Source organism: Elaeis guineensis, chromosome 1 (genome assembly GCF_000442705.2).
Source record: "Elaeis guineensis isolate ETL-2024a chromosome 1, EG11, whole genome shotgun sequence".
NCBI classification, from domain to species: domain Eukaryota; kingdom Viridiplantae; phylum Streptophyta; class Magnoliopsida; order Arecales; family Arecaceae; genus Elaeis; species Elaeis guineensis.
In genome coordinates, this window is record NC_025993.2 from 113,056,021 (window position 1) to 113,078,779 (window position 22,759).

At 36.8% G+C, this 22,759-nt stretch overlaps 1 protein-coding gene across 1 annotated transcript; it reads left to right on the forward strand.

Annotated features, from left to right (window-relative positions):
• Window positions 1–8,774: 8,774 nt before the first annotated feature.
• Window positions 8,775–21,161, forward strand: LOC105038601 (uncharacterized). The gene is given in 15 exon segments (XM_029262596.2): window positions 8,775–8,826; window positions 8,829–9,384; window positions 9,491–9,803; window positions 10,100–10,246; window positions 10,365–10,453; window positions 10,539–10,631; window positions 15,483–15,609; window positions 16,076–16,140; window positions 16,218–16,389; window positions 18,247–18,444; window positions 18,561–18,608; window positions 18,799–18,945; window positions 19,793–19,875; window positions 20,485–20,600; window positions 20,723–21,161. Coding segments are annotated over 15 exon segments (2,274 nt in total). The 5' UTR covers window positions 8,775–8,789; the 3' UTR covers window positions 20,806–21,161.
• The last annotated feature ends 1,598 nt before the right edge of the window (window positions 21,162–22,759 follow it).

Below are 22,759 nucleotides of genomic sequence, written 5' to 3' on the forward strand. Positions count from 1 at the left end.
GAGAGAGAGAGAGTTATTTTTAAGGTCTTTGTAAGGGGGTTGTCCACGCAAAGCAACAACGAAGTTATGACACCTGATTGAAGGTTCCCTAGGGATCAAGAGCTGCGTTGTTTAGGAACCTTCACCTCTCCAACAAGCCTTATGTTGCGGCTGGAATATGTCCTAAGCCGGAGGTACTGAAGCGGGGCTACGTTGAGTGGGTCAAAGGCAGTCGAGTCTACAAGAAAAGTCTCCGTTGGAGTTAGTTTCGATGGAGATCCTCTAATGCTCAAGTCAAATTTTTCACGGCAGGAAGGAAAGAGCGAGCGTTGGAGAGTCTTCGCCGAAGCCATCTCCAGCGGGAGCTTTTCTTGCAGGTCCAGCCGCCGTTGATCCACTTGACATAGCCTCGCTCCAGTACCTCCGATCCAAGACAGATTCCAGCCAAATAGTATCACAAGGTCCTTTACGACCTTTCCTCTCTCCAAAGCTCCCACTTCATCTATAAAGAGGTAAACAGAAACCCTCTGGATATGTCTTCTCTCTCCCTCATAAATGCTCGCTTTTTCCTTCTTGTTGTGGAAAATCTGATTTGAGCGGTCTCCGTTGGAGCCAACTCCACCTATAACTTTTCTTGCTGATCTAACCGATGTTGACCCATCCGACGTCACCTCACTCCAACATCTCCGATTCAGGACAGATTCCAGCCACAACACCCTATTTAGGATTAAGAATGAGCAAGCATGAGGAGCTCAGCTCATTCCCAATCCAGCATATATGGGTCCAACCATGATCCAAAGGCTTGTTTGGATGATTGAATCTAAAATCTTATGGAATTCATGGGTTGAGTCATTATAAGCATCAAAAGCTGAAATTATATATTGAGTTAGAACTATATTTACAAGTATCTAGAATCATCTTTTGAGTGGATTGATTCGAATCTCATAGAGAAAAACAAATAATCTTAGCTTAGCCTACTTCAAAAGTAATCCATATACTTGTAGACGTAGATCTAGTCCAGTCTATAATTCAAGTTTTTGATGGTTGTATTGGTCCAATCCACAAATCTCATGGGATTTCGGATCTAGTCATCTAAACAAGCTTTAAAATGCTATCAAGCTCCAAGCTAATTGATAACTTGGATGGGCTATGCTTCTTGGGATGCCCTTCGGGCCAATCCAGATATATGTCAAACTTTTAATAATTTGAAGTTTGTAAAATGAAATGCAAGAATTTTAGAATTCCATTTTTAAGTATTCAAATTAAAATTCAAAACAAAGAGCACTCATTTCCTCTTTTCAGTTACATTTATATTCCAAGTATGAATCAATAACTTAAGCACGAAGCTTATTTGGGAGAACACTTTCTAAAGCAACTGATAGCCTTTATTTATGGAATAAGCAATATTTAGTCATATGCTTTTACAAATACATGTGCAATATATATGCCTAGAAGCATGCATATACACAAATATTGTGCCAAGCTAGGCTGGGCTATGGGCTTGTGAATCATTGGCCCAAATTTGCCCAATTCTAGATCAAAAAATTCTTTGTGCATCATGGGTGGTGTAGAAAATCCGATATGGAGTGCATTACCTTACCCGATTAGTTCATGTAACCATCACTTTTCAATGCATATTTAATATCTGTAGTTTCACTTTTTCGTTTAAAATTTTGAATGATGAAAATATCCCTCCTCTTTAAAAAATATTATGACATCCTGTGCTATATTATAACATCCTGTGGTCAAATTATGACTTTTTTGAAAGTCATAATTTGGCCCTAGGATGTTATAATGTGAGAGAGATATTTTTGTCTAACCATTTTTCAATGTATATTTAATGCCTTCAATTTTGCTTTTTCGTTTGAAATTTTGAATGATAAAAATGCCCCCTCTTTGAAAAAAATTATGACATCCTATGGCATATTATAATATCTTACATCAAATTATGACTTCTTGCATATAGGATGTCACAATATGACCGAAGATGTCATAATATGGAAGGGGTATTTTGTCCAACCATTTTCAATACGCATTTAATGTCTGCAGTTTCATTTTTTTATTTAAAATTTTGAATGAAGAAATACTTTTGCTCTTTGAAAAAAAATTATAACATTCAGTGGCATATTATGATATCCTACGTCAAATTATAACTTTCTGCATACAAAATTCATGATATGGATAAAAAATATTATAATTTTTTTTAAAGAACAGAGGCATTTTCATCATTCAAAATTTCAAATGAAAAAATAAAACTGTAGACATTAAATGTACGTTGGAAAGCAGTGGCTATATAGACTTATCAAATAAACGGTGCGCTTTATATCAGATTTTCTACACCACCAGCAATGCACAAAGAATTTCTCATTCTAGGTCATCCTAGAAATTTCAAACAAAAGCTCACCCCACAGAAACTTTAACCTAACCTACTTAAAGTACGGATTGCATTAAGCAGCCCATGGAGCTAGCCCAGCCCAATGTGCATCCTTATGGGAGGGTGTGGCCAGCTCAATTGATAAAATCTTTATAAAGTAATTTTTTGTACACCGCATGCGGTATAGAAAAAATATACCATTCCACATGATTGAGCCATGTAGCCACCATTTTTCAATATATATTGAATACCTATAGTTTCATTTTTTCGTTTGAAATTTTGAATGATGAAAATATCCTCCTCTTTTAAAAAAATTATGATATCTTGTGGCCATATTATGACATCGTACAACTAAATTATGACTTCTTGCACACATGAAATCATAATTTGGTCACAAGATGTCATAAGAAAAAGAAAGGTATTTTCGTCATTTAAAAATTTTTTAAATTTTCAATGATGAAATGTTCTACTCTCTTTATGACTTTTGAAAGAAAAATTATGACATTTTATATATAGAAAGTCATAATTTAACCACAATATATCATAATATGGTCACAAATTATGATAATTTTTTTTAAAAAGAAAAGATATTTTTATCATTCAAAATTTCAAATAAAAAAATATAATTTTAGACATTAAATGTACGTTGAAAAGTGATAGCTACGTAGCCTAATCAGATGAGATAGTATATTTTTTCTATACCATATATAGTACACGAGTTTTTGAGTTCGATATCATCCCTACTTCAACTTGATAGAGTCTTCTTCACTGATACAAAAGGCTTGGTTCAATACTATCCCCTCTCTAATATTTGGTAAGCCTCCCTTGTCCGAGCGCCTTTTCTGAGTGAGTCTTTTGATTGTCATAAATTATATCCGGGTAGATCTAATCTATGATTTATATAAACTTAGAGAATGCTATAGCATTTATCTATTTGGATGGTATTTGTGAACGAATTTATGGTAGATTTAAATAGATTTGGATCCGTAAAGTAGAAGAGATGCTGGGATTAAATGCAAGAATTACGTGACAATCTCTCCGGATATATATTTGGTTCCTTATTGATCAGGTGCATTTGGTCGTGCCTCTACTGGCTGTTGACATGATATGGTATCATGCTTATATGGCATCCAGATAAATCGCACCAATCATCTCTTGCCAAGTGAAAGTGAGCTGTAAAAATGACATGTCACAGCGTTTCTTCAGCACATGACATCATGAAAACAGAAACTGAGAACAAATATATTAGTAAGTTAAGCTATCTACTTATCACCTCATATGAATTAAAAAAAAAAATATAAAATATTATTAAATTAAATAAAAAAATATTATAATATTAAATAAATAAATTGAAACTCATATGAATTAAATAATATGATTAGAGTATGACATTATTATATTTTTATAATTAAAATTTATTCGTATAATCGAAAATATAGGTTGATCTCAAAAATTTAAATGAAGGTTATTTTATTATATTAATTTATTAATTTAAAAAATAATTAATAATATGACGTGAAATCCGCACACAATGTGCGGGCTTAAAAGAGAGTTTGTTGTCCAACGGCGCTCACCAAAAAAAAAGAAAAATTAGCGCGGAGTCTGTGCGAGGCCTGACGCCTGGTGGCTGGTTTCCGTCAGGCCTGACGTCTGTCTCAAAGTTGAATTCAACCTTCCATCCAGGACTAACGTACCAACTATTTGTCCCAAAAAAAAAAAAAAAGTACACGTGTCAAAAAAAAAAAAAAAAAAAAAAGGGTAAAATGGATGCCATGAGCGCATTCAAAGTTGGTCAAAATACCTCCGAGAATATCTTACTAAAAAATGTAGATTAGCAAGATTATAAATAATGCAGAGTCACTATGGAGAACATACAAAGAAAACGAGAAGATTATAAAAAAGAAGACAGAAAGAAACGAAGGAGGTGAACAAGTTTAAGAACAATATAACCGAGGTCGAAAGGAGAATGACATGGAAGTGTTGATGACGGATACAATCCAATTGGAGATCCTCGAGGGATCAATAATAGTGCTCATCAAAAACCTTTGTCCCTTGTTATCAAAAAAAAAAAAAAAAAAAAATCTTAGTTCACTGTAGGCGGTGTAAAAAATCCGAGGTGGAACGCATCATCTTATCTGATTAATCTACGAAGTCACCATTTCCAATGCACATTTAATACCAGCATATCGATTTTTTTAAAATTTTATATGATGAAAATATTTCTGTTCTTTAGAAAAAATTATGACTTCCTGTGGTGTATTATGGTTCAGGATATCATAATATGAAAGAGGCATTTTTGTTCAACCATTTTTCAATATGCATTTAACATCTGCAAATCGATTTTTTTGTTTGAAAATTTTGAATGACGAAAATATCTTATTCTTTGAAAAAAATTATGACATCCTATACATATTATGACATCCTGTGTTATATTGTGACATCTTGTAGACAAAAATTATGATTTTCTGGACGTAAGATATCTTAATATAGATATATGATGTCATAATTTTATCAAAAATATGAGTACTTTCGTGATATAAAATTTTAAATAAAAAAATGATCTGCAGGTATTAAATATGCGTTGAACAGTGTGAATACATGGCCTAATTGGATAAGACAGTAAACTCCATATCGTATTTTCTACACCGTTCGTGGCGCACAAAGAATTTGCCAAAAAAAAAAAAAAAAAACTTGTCTCTCTTGTGGCCCTGCACGGAGATGCTGATGACCAAGAATGCTACTATTGAGTGGCTTGAATAGTTTTATCCCTTCCTCAATAACTATTTGATTTTTTTTAAGAAAAAACCCTTCTGTTGTTATTCTCATTTTAACTTTATTAAGTAAAAATAAATGTAATGATACCACAATTAGAGCAGTAAATCCCATCAAAACTCTGAAATTAAATGCATATTTGGTTGATGATGGGATTTGGGATTTGGAATCGGAATTAGAATGAATTAGAATGATCAAATCCCTCGACATATTTGATTCGAGACTATAATCAAAATTAAATTAAATAAAATTTAAATGTAAAAATAGTACAATTGAATTTTGGAAATATTGAGATATCAGTATTCTTTCTAAAATCAGAATAAAATGAAATCTTCCTAATTATATAGCCAAAATGAAAATTACTCATTCTCATTTTCATTTTAAAGGCCAACTCCCCACAGCCAAGCTTGCCCCGAGCATATTTAGATGAAAGTAATAATAAGATAAGTGATCTCTCAGGAATCCTCGTGTTTTACTTTTGCTCTTGGACAAACTTTATTAGAGGCAAATCACACCATTGTAATTTATTATTAATAAGGATGATGTATAAAGGAATGAAAAAAGGTCTTGCTTTTTTTTTTTTTGGTGACGATCGAAAAGAACAGATATTCTTTGATGCTTAGATTGTGTGGACGTTAAATTTTCCAAGTCCTTAGGTGATATTGCAAGAAAATTAATTACATAAATGGGAAATTAATTCGCAGCCTTTCACCTCACTCCCACTCTGTAAAAAGGCCAGCCATGGTTCATTTAGCTTTATCTCCCCACTGCAACTTCATACACATATACCCCTACTCTATTATGCAATTTTTGCTTTTGTTACCATACGCCGGCAAGGGACTAAGAAACTGAGATTAGGTCCTTATCCCCCCTCCTCGCCAAGTAAATTTCATACAAATATGGTTTTCTTATCTTCATTTATCTATCTTTTTGACATTAGGAAAGTGTAGTATCTTTCAACAATTACATTCTTTACTAATACATAGACATAATTAAAATGTAATGAATAATTGACAGGACTCAGAATATCCCTGGAATAACTTGTTATGCAAGAGCATAAGTCAACCCATGCACGCCAAAGTCAACCGTCCAGTCCCAGGTTCCGGCTATTTCCCAGGTCCAAGCGCAATCCTCAAACAATCACAACTTCTCTTATCTGATGATTACATCTGAACCACCGAATTTATGACTAACGTTACACTGTACATCTAATAATGTTGGGAACTTGGCAGTCATAAAACATTTTATTTTCAGATTTTGACTACTTTTTAAATAAAAAAATAATTTAGTTATTGGAAATATTTGGACCTTGCTTCGTTCATTTGACACAAAATAATATGTGCATTCAGCATCCAACTACATTTGATACCAAAAATATATGCGCTCATTTAAAGAATATATGAATTCACTATAACAGAAATTACATATGACTCTAAATTAACATGCAGTTAGAATCTCCGTAGTGTCAACTAATATTAGGGGAAAAATCATCAAGTAGACTACTTGTGAAAAAGAAAGAAGAGGCAAAAAAAGAAAAAAAAAAAAGAGAGGAGGACAAAAAAAGATAAAACAATATTAACCAAGCAATCTCTAATTAAAAGATTTGGTTTCAAATATTGCTATATGGATTTTAAGGCTTAGAGTATATGAAATAGGGCTACTTTACAAAAGGACCCCCTCAATCTAAACAAATAAAGAATAAACAAAGAATAAAGAAAAATTGGATAATTTTTGTCCACTTAATTATTGATTGTGTAAAAAAATTACTTTTTGTTGGGAAATGTTAAACATCTAAGAATTTTTGGATAATTTTGCTCCTGGGTCAAGTTATAAGATACATTTACTAAATATCACACACACACACACACACACACACACATATATATATATATATATATACACACACACATAGAGAGCTAACTAGTATCAAGTCGATCGGATTTGGACTCAGATCCGATCAGATCAAAAAACTATAATAAAGATTTTAAATCAATAATCTAAATTATTAAATATGATTTATCACCTCAAAACTATTTGCATACAAAAGATCATATGATTTGAAGATCCCTAACCTATACATCAAGTAGTCAAATATTAGACAGTCTAAATAAAATTGAATTAGATGTACTTTGATTACTTGATGTATAGACTAGGAATTTTGAAATCATATAATTTTTTATATGTAACCAGTTTTGAGATAGTAGATCATATCTAATGGCTTCAATTATCGATATATGATTTTTTTTTGCTAGTTTTAATCTGATCGAATTTGAATCCAAATCCGATCGATCTTACTCGAGTCTGATCTTATATACATGTGCGTGTGTGTGTGTATATATATATATATGTTATGACCATCCCAAAAGTGTATAGGGATATTTGATATATATTTGTTCATCGAGAGATTACAAAATATGTATTTTTTTTTTCAAAAATCCAAGAATTTCTTACAAAAATCCATAAATCTATTTTTCAACCACAAAACTAAATTGAAGCAGGAAAAATGGCAGATTCCCAAATAGGATGATGCGAATCTCATGGTTTTCTTCTGGATGCAATGTGACAAGCCAATTAGTGACGTTTGCTCTATGGCGCTACAATTTCCTCAACAGCGAGGCCACATCGATCGAACGATCCAGATTAGACTCGGTACACACACTAGTTCCAATAGTTCCAGACCGAGCCGCCGGAAGGCCCTTTCTTCCCATCCAAGACGTGAACCAGGGAAGAGGGGGGCACGCTCCGTTAAGCCCCCTCTATATATGATGCCCATCGCTATTCCCACTAGCTTCCCTCCTCCTCTAATCCCCGTCTTCTCTTCTTGCTTCAAAACCCTAAATCCTCTGCTCCTTCATCGATCCATTCCGATCGCGGACGAGTCCAAGGATTCGAATCGTTGGAACATTCGAGCCTAAATTCGAGCACGTTGGTGATATTATTCTATCGGAGAAGTTTGACCCGCCGAATCGAAGCCTTCTTCGAAGTAGAGCCGTCGGAAGGAGGCAAAGTTCTTGCGGTAAGGTTTTTGCTGCTCGTTTCGATTCTATTCGACAGGAGTTTCCTGTTTTTTTGGGTCTGTGTTGGATCTGGGCATCTATAGAAAAATGATTAATATGAGCTCTGGTGCAACATTCGGATGTGATTGTTTCCCTTTTCTGTTCGTCTTGAAGTAGAATTCATGCTAACCGATTCGTCACAAAAGTTATGTATATTTATTAAAATACTTGGATCTTTATTCTGATGAGATAGAAGATTTCTATGCTTTCTTGTATGCTTCTGATTTTTTAGAGAGAGAATCTGAATGTTAAGTTTTTAACATTCTGATTCCAGAAAGTTATTGCCTGATAACTGGATGCATTTTCTTGGAATTTATGTGAAAATTTTTGTTCATAAAAACTAGTGAAAGAACGGGGTGGAGAGGGGGGTTGGCGAATTTTGTCATTTTTATAGGAAGTGATCACTGACTTTGTTGATGCGGGGACGAGAACAACTGGACTTGGTGATAATTTGTAAAAAGAAAATCTGTAAGCTATAGTCTAATCTATATGTTGTTAAATATTTGTAATTGGTTGATCATTCTGTGAAGAGAGCTAGTTGCTACAGGGGTTTTCTCGAGAAGATATGACCATAGCCTTTCCTTTTGGAAAGGGAAAAGAAATCAAGAATGGCTTCGAGGGCGATTGCCAGAGGGAAGAAGTACCTGCGGAGCACCTGAATGTACCTGCACGGCCATATTCTAGTTTTTCAAGTTTTGGACATGGAAGATTTGCTCATGATGCAAGTACAAGGATTATGTGTCCAGTCTCCGAGCAGAATACTGACAATGCTGACTGTCAGAAGGAGAAGGAGGCAGCAGCAACAGCCAAACAGGATTTGTTGCACTTTTATGCAAAAGGGTTTCTTAAGCATCCACCGAGCAGAATTTATGTTGCGAGTTTTGGATATGAGAGACAAGATTTCACTCTACCCTTGGGCATCAGATGGTTGTCGCAGTCTGTGCACACTGCATCCACGGCTACAGCTGGTCAAACAGAGACGCACGGTGGGGAAGAGGAGACTGAAGATCAGAACCAAAAACAGATAAAAGAGGTATTGCCTGAGGAATGTGATCAGGCTGTGGAAGGCCTGAGCACAGCAAAAGCTAAAGCAAAAGCCAAGCAGATGCAAGAATCTCAGAAGACTAAATCAATCATACAAAAGTTCTGGGCAAGGCTTCTGGGGATTGGTCCTGCTTTGAGAGCTGTTTCCTCCATGAGCAGGTATTAGCTCGTCTTTGAACTCTAGTTTAAGGCCTTCCTCAGTTCCTTTGCTGTTGCTGGCCTCTTTTCTTTCTATTTTTCTATTGTTTTCTTTTCATTTTCTAAGGGAGGATTGGGCCATAAAGCTTCGACACTGGAAGGATGAATTTGTATCTACCATGCAGCACTATTGGCTGGGTTTGAAACTACTGTGGGCAGATATCAGGATTTCATCGAGACTATTGTTGAAACTTGCTGGTGGAAAGAACCTCACCAGAAGAGAAAGGCAGCAGCTGACACGCACCACAGCTGATATCTTCAGGCTGGTTCCATTTGCAGTTTTCATTATAGTTCCATTTATGGAGTTCTTGCTGCCAGTCTTCTTGAAATTATTCCCAAACATGTTGCCATCCACTTTTCAGGACAAGATGAAAGAACAGGTATCAGCTGCTCGTTATGCCATTGCACTCTATATATTGACTCATTAGAAGTTAAAATTCTTATGCATGAGTTTTAATATGATAGTCCAAAGGCTTACTCTGGACAATCTTGCTACTGAAGCTCTTTATCTTCATAAGTTGGAGTATCATCCCACTGGTTCAATGCGGACGATGTCTGCCGAGGCCATTTCGTTTGTTATTATTTTCTGTGTTATGTATGTTTCTATCTAGTATGCTGTACAGTTACCCAAGGAGGATGTTGGTTTTACTTCAGTCTTTTGACTTCCAACTTGTAGGAAGCATTGAAAAGGAAACTTCAAGCAAGAATAGAGTATGCAAAGTTTTTGCAGGACACTCTGAAAGAAATGGCAAAGGAAATCCAAACCTCACGTAGTGGAGAAATTAAACAGACTGCAGAAGATTTAGATGAATTTCTGAACAAGGTAAATTGCCATTGGGTTAAAACTTTTCTTTGATTAAATTAGTGAGCATGTGCTATTTTGTTACTTTGGTTTCTGATGTATAATCATATATGATCTGAGATGTTTGGTTTGCAATTAGGTCAGGACTGGTGCCCGTGTTTCCAATGATGAAATTTTAAGCTTTGCAAAATTATTCAACGATGAGCTGACTTTGGACAATATCAGCAGGTTGTTTGCCAGCTAATTTCCGATCTGTTCCCTTCATTCATTTGCTATGTGTCTTATTACATCATGGGCATGTCCTTGCATGCAGGCCAAGGTTGGTAAATATGTGTAAATATATGGGGATCCCGCCATTTGGAACAGATAATTATTTGCGGTATATGCTTCGAAGAACATTACAAAAGTAAGTCTTATGAGTCATTTATGTCAAAGAGCTCCCCTTCTTTCTTCCCTCCTGAACGTTCAATTTTAGATCTTTTGTACTCGTTGTGTCACCTCCAAACTTGATGAAAAATCTCATGTGTCATAATTATAAATTTGACATATCGGAAAAGGCTACATGAGGAGGCAGCATAATCTGCTATTTGCTTTATCTTATGTCAATCATTGGCTCTTAGACGGATGGGTGATTGACTTGAGGGACAAAACATAAAGAGGTGAAAAACAAAGCAAACATGGGGTATCCCACATCTGCATGCTGTTTCAGATTAAATAATTGCTTGTACAGATCAAGTAATTGCCTGTCATGATCAGGAAGGCAGCTGTGATTGCTATACTTTTTCATTTGGCAAAGCTAACTGACTTAATTGAATCTTTCAGCAAGAGTTCATTAAAAAAATTTATCTTATAAGCATTTCCCGCATAATTGCTTGATTCTCATATTGGAAATATGTGGCTGGCTGTATATCATTACCTTCAACATCATTTTCTTGTTTTGAGCATAAGTATGTAAGCTGTGCCTGGACCCACTATCTACATGTTTGACGGAGCTGGGCAATTGCATTGTGGGCTTGATGATGCATCTACATTTTAATTTTTGAACAAAGCATTTTTACTATTTGAGTTATTCGAAGATGTTGGAACATTTTGGAAATCAAATTACTAGTACTTTAAAACTCTAAATGTTCAAATTTGATATCATAAAACATAGAAAATTATGGGAGCACTAGGAGCAAAATTCTCTTGAAAATTCTTGAACATAGGATCATTACTTGTTATTTGTTTTCTATATATTTAGCAAGCATATGCCCATATAAAGTATCTTAAAGATTTGAAAATTGTGTGTATGGAGTAAGCGGTATCATCAGTAAAGTAGCTTATAAAGCAATAAAGAGGTTCATGAGGTGATGGAAGAAACGTGAAAGCAAAATTTATGCAGTAGAACTGTGGAAGAAAGAGGTTGCATCACCTACGTAAGGGGAGATTAGTGGAAGGAATAGATTAATTAGATGTGATGGTGATTGGTAAAGAACTGAATATTTTTTATGAAGGAAACAAAGCCTCTGACCAAAAAAATGGAAACATGACCTTAGAGATCTAGTTAAAAGAGGGTAGATAATTGCACTTAGAGCTAGGAATACTTGTTAGGGGATGGGAGACTGCACATGGTGGTCTGCAATAAAGTGTGGGATATCTATAGAATTTCTTGCCTTGGATAGTTTGTTAGCACCAAAGTTTGAATGTAATTATCCTCCAAGAGTTGTAAGGGGAGGCTAGAGAACTTGGAACAACTTATAGATGTCGTAAAAGCAATTGGTTTTGACTTTGGAGCATCCAATTTTCTTCATGTTTTATTGGAGGGCATTCACCAGGGGACAGATTCAAGTCCTTGATTCTGCCAAGTATGTCCACGTTTTTGCTAATGATCCTGATCATGGTAATGGCTCTAGTGCTGGTAGTGATTCAAATAGTTGAAATATCTTGGCTTATAGAGGATCAATTGGATTAAAACTAGATGGACAATTTGATATATTTTCTTCTTAAATTTCACACTGAGAGGTACTTGGCCAGTCAAGATGATTGTAATGGTTAATGATAGCATGTGATCAGGAATTGTATCTTGTGGACAACAAATAACTTCAAATGTTGGAAGAAAATGTTTGGGTAGATGAAGTGTACAATCAATCAGAGAAGCAATGCTGTGCAATGGATATGGATACATCTACTTTGCTGTAGAATTATCATGTAGGTGGGAGGAAACAAAAAATTGACATTGTGCTGAGATTTAAAAGGGCGAGGGACTATTTGGCATTTGCATTATTAATTAGTTGGCAAGTCGGGCCTTCTTTGAATAGGCTTCCACCGTCAAAGCCTAGGTCATCAAGCTAGTCTGAGAAAGAGAGATCATCCAAGTCTGAATGATATAGGAATAGAAGAGCCACGGAGTCCTTGTCCTGTAGAAAGAAGGTGCGTTCTCCTGCCGAAGAAAGAGTCAGATGATTGTCCCATTAAAGGCTGAAAAAGCCTATGTGCCTTAGTACGCAACAAAGGGAACATCATTTTTGACGATCGGTTGGTGCAAATGGTAGATGCAAGCCAACAGCTAGAGAAAACATCATTTTTGAAGAGAATTGCAATGTTCATGTTAAGATTTTTATTATTATTTTGGAATACAGTATTTGCATCAAAATTAGATAAGAGATATGCATGCCTTGTTGTTGTGGTATTATCTAGATCATGCGTCATCAAACCACCATGGATGGTAGGTTTTTAGGAGAGAACTTATATTTTGTTAGCTGCTTTTGCTTAAATTTGGTGTCCAGTGGGTCTTTGATATCCTTAGTTATCATTAAGATGCCTGATCGAAGGTTTTTTGAAGCGTTTTGAATGCTTGGACATGGCAGGGTGCAATATGATGTAGTTATATACTCTACTTTGACCTGTACTATTTCCATTAGCGAAAAATGCCAACACTGACTGTTGACATCTTAACACATCTGAAGTGACCTTAAATGCACCTAAGGAATAACTTAAACAACTTTTAAAATCATGGCTTTGTATTGTTTTGCTTGTTAGATGACATCTTCTTTTCCTCTTCAGTTCTCTTTTCTGATAAGAAACAAAAGAAAGGCTTTTATATATAATATGTATACATATGTATATGAATTTATCGCATGTATGTTTGCTTTTATGTGTGTATCTGTGGATATGTGGGTACATGTGGATTTAAGTATATATATGGATATATGTGCATATGTATATGTGGGTATACATATACGTGTTACACAAGGTTTGTCGAATCAATATTGGGGTTTGTACAAGCTGATGACCAATTTGGTATCGTACCGGTATGTATATACCAACCCAATGTATATTGGAACAGGGGGAGGAGGAGGGGGATGGGGAGGACGGGGGGGGGGGCAGAGGGAGGGAGAGAGAGAGAGGACTTACCTAACCAAGAAAATCCTGGTTCCAACCTGAGGAGGATGAGCTTGAAGAGGCTGAGGCAATGGATGAGGCCCTTGCCATGGATGGCAGCGTCATCGAAGGGGGCACTAGGGTTTTCCTCTGGAGAAAGGAGGACTAGGACTCGAAGCAAAGGCTGAAGGAGGTGGAAGAGGAAGATCGGGAGAGAGGGGAGAGAGAATATGGAGGGGGAGTGAGGACTCATTTGGTTATAAAGATCTTGATGCGAGGAGGATGAGCTCAAAGAGACCAAGGCGACGGATGAGGTCTTTGTCATGGATGGCAGTAGCATTAGAGGGGGCACTATGGTTTTTCTCCAAATAGCTGTGGACTAGAACTCAGAGTAAAGGTTAGAGGAGGCGGGAGAGGAAGATCAAGAGAGAAGGAGAGATGGGAGAGGGAGGAGAGGGAAGGAGGGAGGAGAGAGAGGACTCACCTAGCTATGAAGATCTTGGCATCAACCTGAGGATGAGCTTGAATAGTTCAAGGCAATGGATGAGGCCCTCGCCATGGATGGTGGTGGTGTAGATGGCGTGCTAGGGTTTTCCTGACAAAATGGAAGACTAGAACCTGGTACAAAGAACAAAGGCGAAGGCAGGAGAGGGAGAGAGAGAAATGGGAGAGGAGGATCAAAGTAAGGTTTTACTATAATAGTGTGTATTGCCTCATACCAGATGTATTGCACCTTACTGGTACTGAATGGAGACTTAGCATGGAGAGAGGGGCATACTGAGTTTCAGTATGCTGAACTGACTCTCATACCAGCATGGTACTAGTATGGGATTCGGGTTTGAGACAATGAATTTTGACCAGAGAGAGGGTGAGAGAGGGGAGAACAGAGACAAAAGAGATTTCGGAGAGATCAAGAGATGGGGGCAGGTTTTATGCTGTTTCAATTTGCCGAATTGTCTCGATAACCGGCTGGTCTGACTCGGTACACCCCGAACTGCTTGCTTCAAAATGGTTCAGTGGTCCTTGTATGTATCATGTGTGAATGTGTATGTATTGGTTATATTTTATATGCATGCGTATGTATGTATTTGTGTGTGTATGTATGTGTGTATGTATTTGTGTGGGAGTGTATGACGTGTCCGCATGTCTAGATTTTTGGAGGTGGTTTTGTCAGACATTTAAGGATAGTAGGGCAATTCGACACTTGGCAATTGGCCTGCCTGCCAAGCATCCAGATAAGCATGGGTATAATTATGTAAAAAAGGGTGGGCAACACTATAAAGATCATGTTGTATTTCACCTATTTTATTGTTAGCTGATCAACTTTCTTTTTAGCTAAACTTCACCTGGTTTTCAATTCCATATTCTGATGTCCATTTTAGGATGCTTTTGATCAGTTTGGCCAATTATTTCATTGATGATGTTAGGAGAGGATATAGATACATGATGCTTACATGAAGAAAACAGGCCTTGAACCAGATGAAACTTCTTCCAACGGCATGTTGTAGATTCACCCTTTGAGTAGCTAGCTACTTTGAGTAACAAGAGGGGGAGTATCTGACTAAATATGACGATGCCTAACTATTCTTTTTCTCAACCATTGGAGCCTTGCATTATAAAATTCTGTTCACTATTCATCCTAGACATGCATTCCATTTGAGTACACACTCTCATTATCCTATGTTGCACTTTTACAAATGAAATTTTCTTAATTACATACTGAATTTTGGAACTGTTTTTTGATCCTTTTTTTTTTGTTTGTTATTGCTTGTGTTTTGTCCTCACTGTTTTTGTTGTTTTGTACTCAATTTTGCATGGTGGATTGCTGCCCTTCCATTTCTCAGCAGAATTCTTAGTTTTCCTTGGATTGTTAATGGTGTATTCCTGTTTTGTCTAGGATTAAAAATGATGATAAACTGATCCAAGCTGAGGGTGTGGAGTCTCTTTCAGAAGAGGAACTTAGGCAGGCTTGTCGTGAACGAGGCTACCTTGGGTTGCTCTCAACAGAGGAGATGCGCCAACAGGTTTTTTTTAACTAGAACTTTGTTCTCAGAATGGCGATTTTTGAACAGTATCTGGGATATTTAAGAATTTGAGTGCCTACCATATGATAAATCTAAATATAAATGGATTTGTAGTAACATTTTGCTATGCCCATGCTACCAAGAGAAAAACGTTGGTACCACAAATCAGTAATGGTGCAGACTGCAGTGAGTGTGTGATTAATAATAATCCTTTTATTCTTTACCTCCATATTGTTGACATCTCATGGATTCAACTGAATCATACTAATTTCTACACCATGCTAATCCCCTCGATACTTATTAGCGTTTCTCTATTCTTTTATATGGTAATGTTGTCTAGTTTGTTATTTATGCCTTTTAATCTATACTTGATTTCTATTATATTTCAAATCTCTATTTTTCTTGTAATACCAGAAAAAGGTAATCTTTTCTGATAAAAATTTTCCATGGTAATATTTGTATCCAGCTTCGTGACTGGTTGGATCTGTCTCTTAATCACTCTGTGCCATCTTCTCTCCTGATACTCTCAAGGTAATTACATATTAGGAACATGAATATATTTGAGCATTTTTCTTTGTCTATGTTTCTAAGCTGGTGACATTTATCAGGGCCTTCATTCTATCTGGAAAGATGAAACCAGAGGAGGCTGTTGTAGCCACACTATCGTCTCTACCAGATGAGGTTGTGGATACCGTCGGTACTGCTTTGCCATCGGAAGATTCGGTATCTGAGAGGAGGAGGAAGTTGGAGTTCCTCAAGATGCAGGAAGAACTTATCAAGGTACAGCTTTTATTTTGTGCTTAGCAAGATCTTTTTTATGTTATGAGCTGCAATATAGAAGAGGAATGAAGGACATTGACAACTGTCTATCTAGAATTTATATGATGGGCACAAGTTATTTCCACTCTGAAGCAGTAAGTTTTTCTGCTTTAGGTACATGGAAGACTTTGAGATTGGTGTTTGGAGTATGATGCAACTAAGTTTCTTTGATGGAGCATGCAGAAATAATAATACTTTGAACATGAATCTCAGAATCCATTGTCTCACACTGATTCCTGTGGCAGAAATGACTTTTCTGCTTCACAGCAGACATCATCTTTGATGAGTCTCCAGTATTATTAACTCAGTTTTATTTTCCTTTGTTTCTTCATTTTTTATAATATTTGAAAGGAGCTAAACACTACCAAAAAAAAAAATCGAAAGGTTGCAAGAGCTTAAGATGACCGTACATGCTAGCAGATATGTGACCTGTTCTAATGCAAAACAAAGTCGGTTTCAAGGATGCTGGTCTGTCCAAATGTCAGTGACATGAAAGTCCATACAACATGATTTTGCAATCCCGACAACTTGAAAATGAAATTTTCCATGATATTCTCATAAATATGATTTGGTTAGAATTCCAAGAATTCATGTTTTATGTCTACCGGGCATTTGTGGGTTTCTTCATTTATGACTGCTTGCTAATTTTTTTGACCTTGGAGTCTATGGAGTGGTGTAAGAGAACTTATCCGAGAATTCCTTTTCTTTTTCCTGCCTACCAGATTCCAGTTGGTTCTTTTTGTTTCCAATTGTGCTTGCAAATTCAGTTTCACTGAAAGTTTTGGAGTCTATGAACTATGAAGTGTTGTGACAAAAGTTGTTTGCATGCTCTCGGCTTAGTCTTGTGGCAAAGTTGGAATGATGGTTGTTTGCTTCTATTACCAGTAGGCCATAGTAAATCTTATTAAAAAAATAGGCCATAGTAAATGTAATCTATAGGTGACTATAATTTGATTGAACTGGAGGCTTCAAACCGTATTCTCTCTTTTGCATATATTGTTGGTGTTTAACTTGCTTCCAATGCATTATTCTTTTTATGATTGTCAAGGGTTGAAGTACAGGTGTACCAAGACTTATTCTGATAATTATTGATGCAGTTCAGTATGGTACTGTATTGACACACTAGTACACCTATTGGTGCTGGCACAGCTAAAGCGAGATGCCATGTGTCAGTATGGTACCACCTTGAGGAATGTATTGGTATAGCCTTACAGGTACCTTACAAATACTGTTTGGCGAGTATGCACTCATATGAGTGGGTACTTAAATCCTTGATAATGATTACTACTAGTGTTCTTTTGCATATAATCCCTCCTATTATAGGTTTATCTTGGGTTTCCATTTGAAAGTTTATGGGATAAGAGTATGCAAATGTATAAGAGTGGTTTTTTATATGCAATTGATCTATAAATGATGCATGATTACTTCATCTATGATGTTAAATCAGAAAACCACCCAATTGGCGACAGCACATGTTTAATTCTTTTTTAATAATTGCAATAGTGTTTCTTGCTTGATCCTGAATAATTCTTTTGCATCTAATTTGCAATACTCTGGAGCCATTCACCTTATTGTCTAAGAAATTGCATGAAACAGATTTTTCTTCCAAATGTGCTCCTAGGGCAGTTTTCCATCCTTCTGCATGACATTTAGAGGATAGTGAAGCATGCTGTTTTTAAGTTAGAAATCAAATGTGTAGCTCTTATCTTGGTTTTATTTGTCTTAGTAAGCGAGTACTGATTTAACAATATAGTTTATTGATGCTTAGATGTTAATGTTCTGCTTTTATTAACGTCTCTGTGCATCAAAATTTTATAGGAGGAAGAGAAAAAGCAAGAGAAAGAGGAGAAAGCTAAAATAAAGGAGTCTGGGATCAGTGAGGAGGATGTGGCTTTGAAGGAAATGACTGATCCTACCGCTAAGGAAGCAGAGGAGCTGGTGAAAGCAAAAACACTAGAAAAGCATGAAGAACTCTGTAAAATCAGCCGTGCACTGGCTGTACTGGCCTCAGCATCTGTAAGACCTGCAGTCATCTGACTCCTTTCCTCCCCTTCTCTCTTTCTAGTTAAATATATGGCATTGATGCAAACTGCTTCTTGTACTTATATTTGATGCTTAACTAATTCTTGCAGTCAGTGAGCAGGGAGCGCCAAGAGTTCCTACGGCTTGTAAACAAAGAGGTGCATCTCATGTTTTCATGGATACCATGAAATATAGCTAGAACACTGTTTTAAATTTGACAGATATGACTTAGCTCAAAGAATTTATGAACATTAATGTTCCAGTTGGAAGTCTGTTTCAATCTCTATGAATTGGGCTAGTCCTTACATATGGCACCATAAACTTTGGGCTAATTGTTGTCAAATACAGATTGAACTGTATAATACCATGCTGGAGATGGAGGGTACTGAAGGTGAAGAAGAGGCTAAGAAAGCATACCAAGCTGCTAGGGAGAAGAGTGATCATGCAGCTGAAGTAGCTGCAGGGGACAAAGTCTCATCAGCACTTATAGATAGGGTGAGGAATTAGTGCTTTCAGTTTCAACTCATTCATACTTTGCCATTTTTTATCATCCTGCCTGTCTGAGTCATGCTATGCTGCAGTATCAAATGTTATCACGGTATTCTACTTTTATTTTCAGAAACTTGATGTGAATCAGATTTGTCAGCATAATTGATTATGACTTGTTTCGTCTGATATCAATGTTTCATAGACTAAACTGGGTTAATCTGTCACATTTCACAAAAAAAAGGGGGGGTTGGTCTGCCTATCATTTTCCTCTGTAACCAGGGTATCCTTCAGGTCTGCTGTTGGGTGCTATTAGAAACCATCTGATTCACAATCAGAGGAACCCTTAGTATTGGTTGGATAAAGTGAATCAACCAGGTGGCTTGGCATGTACTTTTAAAAAAAATAAATAAATAAATATTAACAGAATGTCCAGAGTTGCAAATAGTAGCATTCATTACCTGCTTTTACATTATAATAACCAATTGAGAAACTACTATTTTAGCAGCTAACTTTTACTATAGAAGTGGTACTTCCATAGATGAATGCATATGTAACTGCACTCTGACATCATCGGGTTCAACTGAATGACGGACTGAACCAGCTTGGACTGGTCCAGACTGAAGACACCATATTGATTTGATGCTCTGGTCCAGTTTGACCAATTCTATGTTGATGCTCAATGTTTTACTGCTTAAAAGAAGTCAATTGCATATAATGTTGGAAATGGTTTGAAGTTGCATGATATGTTAATAAGATTTTTTAGATATTCACCTTGGCAGTGATTTTTATTTCTTAAAGTTTAGGTTATTCATTTTCTGGTAACATTTATATCATGTTGTTTGCCACGTTTCAGGTTGATGCTTTGCTACAAGAACTTGAAAAGGAAATTGATGATGTAGATGCTAAAATTGGTAATCGCTGGCAAATACTGGACAGGTAATTGCATACAAATTTGTTGTGTGTTTTGATAGGGTAGTACATTTTTTATAGTGGATTCTATTCAAGGCATTTGTATTTATAAATGGTATTGTGACCCGTCTTGATATGCACTGTAACTCAATAGGGGGTTGTGGCTTTATGGTTCTTACCCTGCTGTCCAACTTATCCTTACCGTTCGTCCCTTAAGTTCTTGATCCTTTGACCAAATTACTTATAGCCTTTGTTACGAGGGGAGAAAAATGTCAATGTGGTTCTTTCTAAGTTTTATTTTATTTAATTAAAATTTATTATGTTTATGTTATTAAAAAGTATAAGAAGCAAAGCAAAATATCTATCCCTCAGATTGCTGTTTGGTTCAGGAAGATATTTATTCTTGCCATATAAGTCTTGAAACACTGCATATCTTTCTGCAGAAAAAGGTAGCGGGGCTTCTGACCCAACCAATTGAACTCTGAACCTAACTTATTTACTTTATAACTTCCTGGTCGGCACATGACCTATATATTGGGGAACTTTCTTTAAGCTTCTAGTTGGGTATTGGTTGCAATTGATTACTCTGTTTTCACTGTAATTAATAATTTTATCACATTTAATCTTTATCTGTAGGGATCATGATGGCAAAGTGACACCTGAAGAGGTAGCTGCTGCTGCCACGTACCTTAAAGACACAATAGGAAAGGAAGGTGTCCAAAAACTCATCAGCAACCTTTCGAGAGATAAAGGTTAATTGCTAGATCCATACAAATCATTCTGCAGATCATACCTCTTAAATGAGCAATATATTTGTCACAGTCCACATTATCTATTTGCTAATTTTGTATTTATTTTTTGCAACTCGCAACAGAGGGGAAGATTCTGGTAGAAGACATTGTAAAGCTGGCATCACAAACTGATGATGCTAATGGAGTTGAAGCAGAACGGCTATAGTTGGTTAAATAGGGACAAATGCTCATCTCTTTCTGAACCCATAATATCCATTTTTTTCAAACTTGTACCAATATTTGTCAGATAGGTCTGTAGCTTGTAGTTCCATCGCAGATCTTGCAGCAAAATGTATGTTCCACCCATGGCCTCATGGATTTTTTGCCTCAGTGCCGTGTATGTTCTCATTCACTGTGGAGTCAACTTCTGATTCTTTACGGCTATATAAATTTTGGGAAAGACAGCTTATTCATGTAAAATAATGCAGCTTCAGTGGAGCTGGAGGAGCCTAATCTTTTGGCTGACCGCTTATATCTGTTTGGCATTTATATAATAAGAATCTTTGCGAAGAATTATCCTTATATTCTTTTCTAAGCATGTCACTTGGTGCGGTTCACACTTCTTTTATGTTCCATAATTCGCTCAAGACTGAAGCTTTCTGAGATGTAACTAGACACTTTGGGCCCTCTTCAGGTCTTCCGCAGGATGGAGCATGCGCAGAGATTTGGTGCGGCTTTCTATAGCTCTTTGTGATATTTTCCTATATCCATTTCCATAGTAAAATATGGAGTCAAGGGCCTAGCTTGCTGGTGCCCCCTTTTTCTCTCTCTTCTGGTGATGTCCATTTCGATGTTTGCCCAAGGAGTGGAAGTCTGGTGCTGAGTTGTGATGCTCCTTCCTGATTTGTTTTAAAAAAAAAATTCTCATCCTACTTTAGGATTTGGGCCAGTCCACTCTAACATTATTTCTAGGTACTTATGAACATAGGTCTAGCTTAGTCTGTAATGCTATAATCTTAATACTTATATTAACCCAATTCACAAATCTAATAGGATTTTCAATCCAATTATCTAAATAGATTCTAATTTTTTTTCTTTTAATGCTTGGTACTATTTATGGAATACTGTATTGGATCTCAAAAATTATTTAGAAAGGGAAGGTATTTTTTCGCCCCCAACATAATATGGAGGTTAGCACGTATGGGTGCAGATGATGGCCAAGCGATTAGCACATAGGCGGGAAGGGTTGGGGGAGGTTGGTTTAAAATATCTGTTACAATGGCTGTCATTAGCTATTTTAAGAAATAGAGGTAACAATGGTGTTTATCAGTTGAGTTGGTACCTAGTAAATTGAGTTTGAATAGCCCTGACCCTGATTATGGTAGGGCTTTTGTCGGGAACATTTCTTCCTACTTTTGTTTGCAGCATAAATCAGAAAAGTATAAACACTACTTATTTCGGTACGTTTGGACTTATTTGGATAACGATGGATTAATTCTCTTTGGACTATGATCCTTGGATAACGATGGATTAATTCTCTTTGGACTATGATCCTCCCAGCATCCAGGTGGAGGTGGTGGCATGAATGAAATTAGCCTCCGTGGCATACTAACGACAAATGGATTTCTAGCATGAAGGGATCAAATGTTATGGATTTCTAGCATGAAGAGATCAAAGCATACTAACGACAAATGGATTTCTAGCATGAAGGGATCAAATGTTATGGATTTCTAGCATGAAGAGATCAAATGTTGGGTCGCAATCTCTGGAGTTGCTTCCTTTATACTGGTGTCCACCTTCGACGGTGAATGCGATGGGGAAGGAGAAAGCAGTCTTTGCTCTGGAGGCGAATGCAACAGCGGCTGTAGCAATGATGGTGGCGGAGTTGGAGGTGGGGACGACCAGAGCCTAATATCTCCAACAACAACACTCCGTGAAGTACAACTCCTCCTTATGAGCCGGCTCCGTCGTTGACATTCTGGCACCGACGAGGCAGTGGAGGGAGCGGGTGGAACTCTGGGGAGCCGAATTTTCCATACGGAGAGCTGTCGCCTCTTAGAGGGGTCGGGGCCTCATCAACTTGGCCGCGGGAGGTGACGAGGGCGCCCAAGAGAAACTCGGAGGTGGCAAGGGCAAAAGGGAAGGAGGAGAGCCTGCAGCCGTTTTGAGGAAATGTAGTT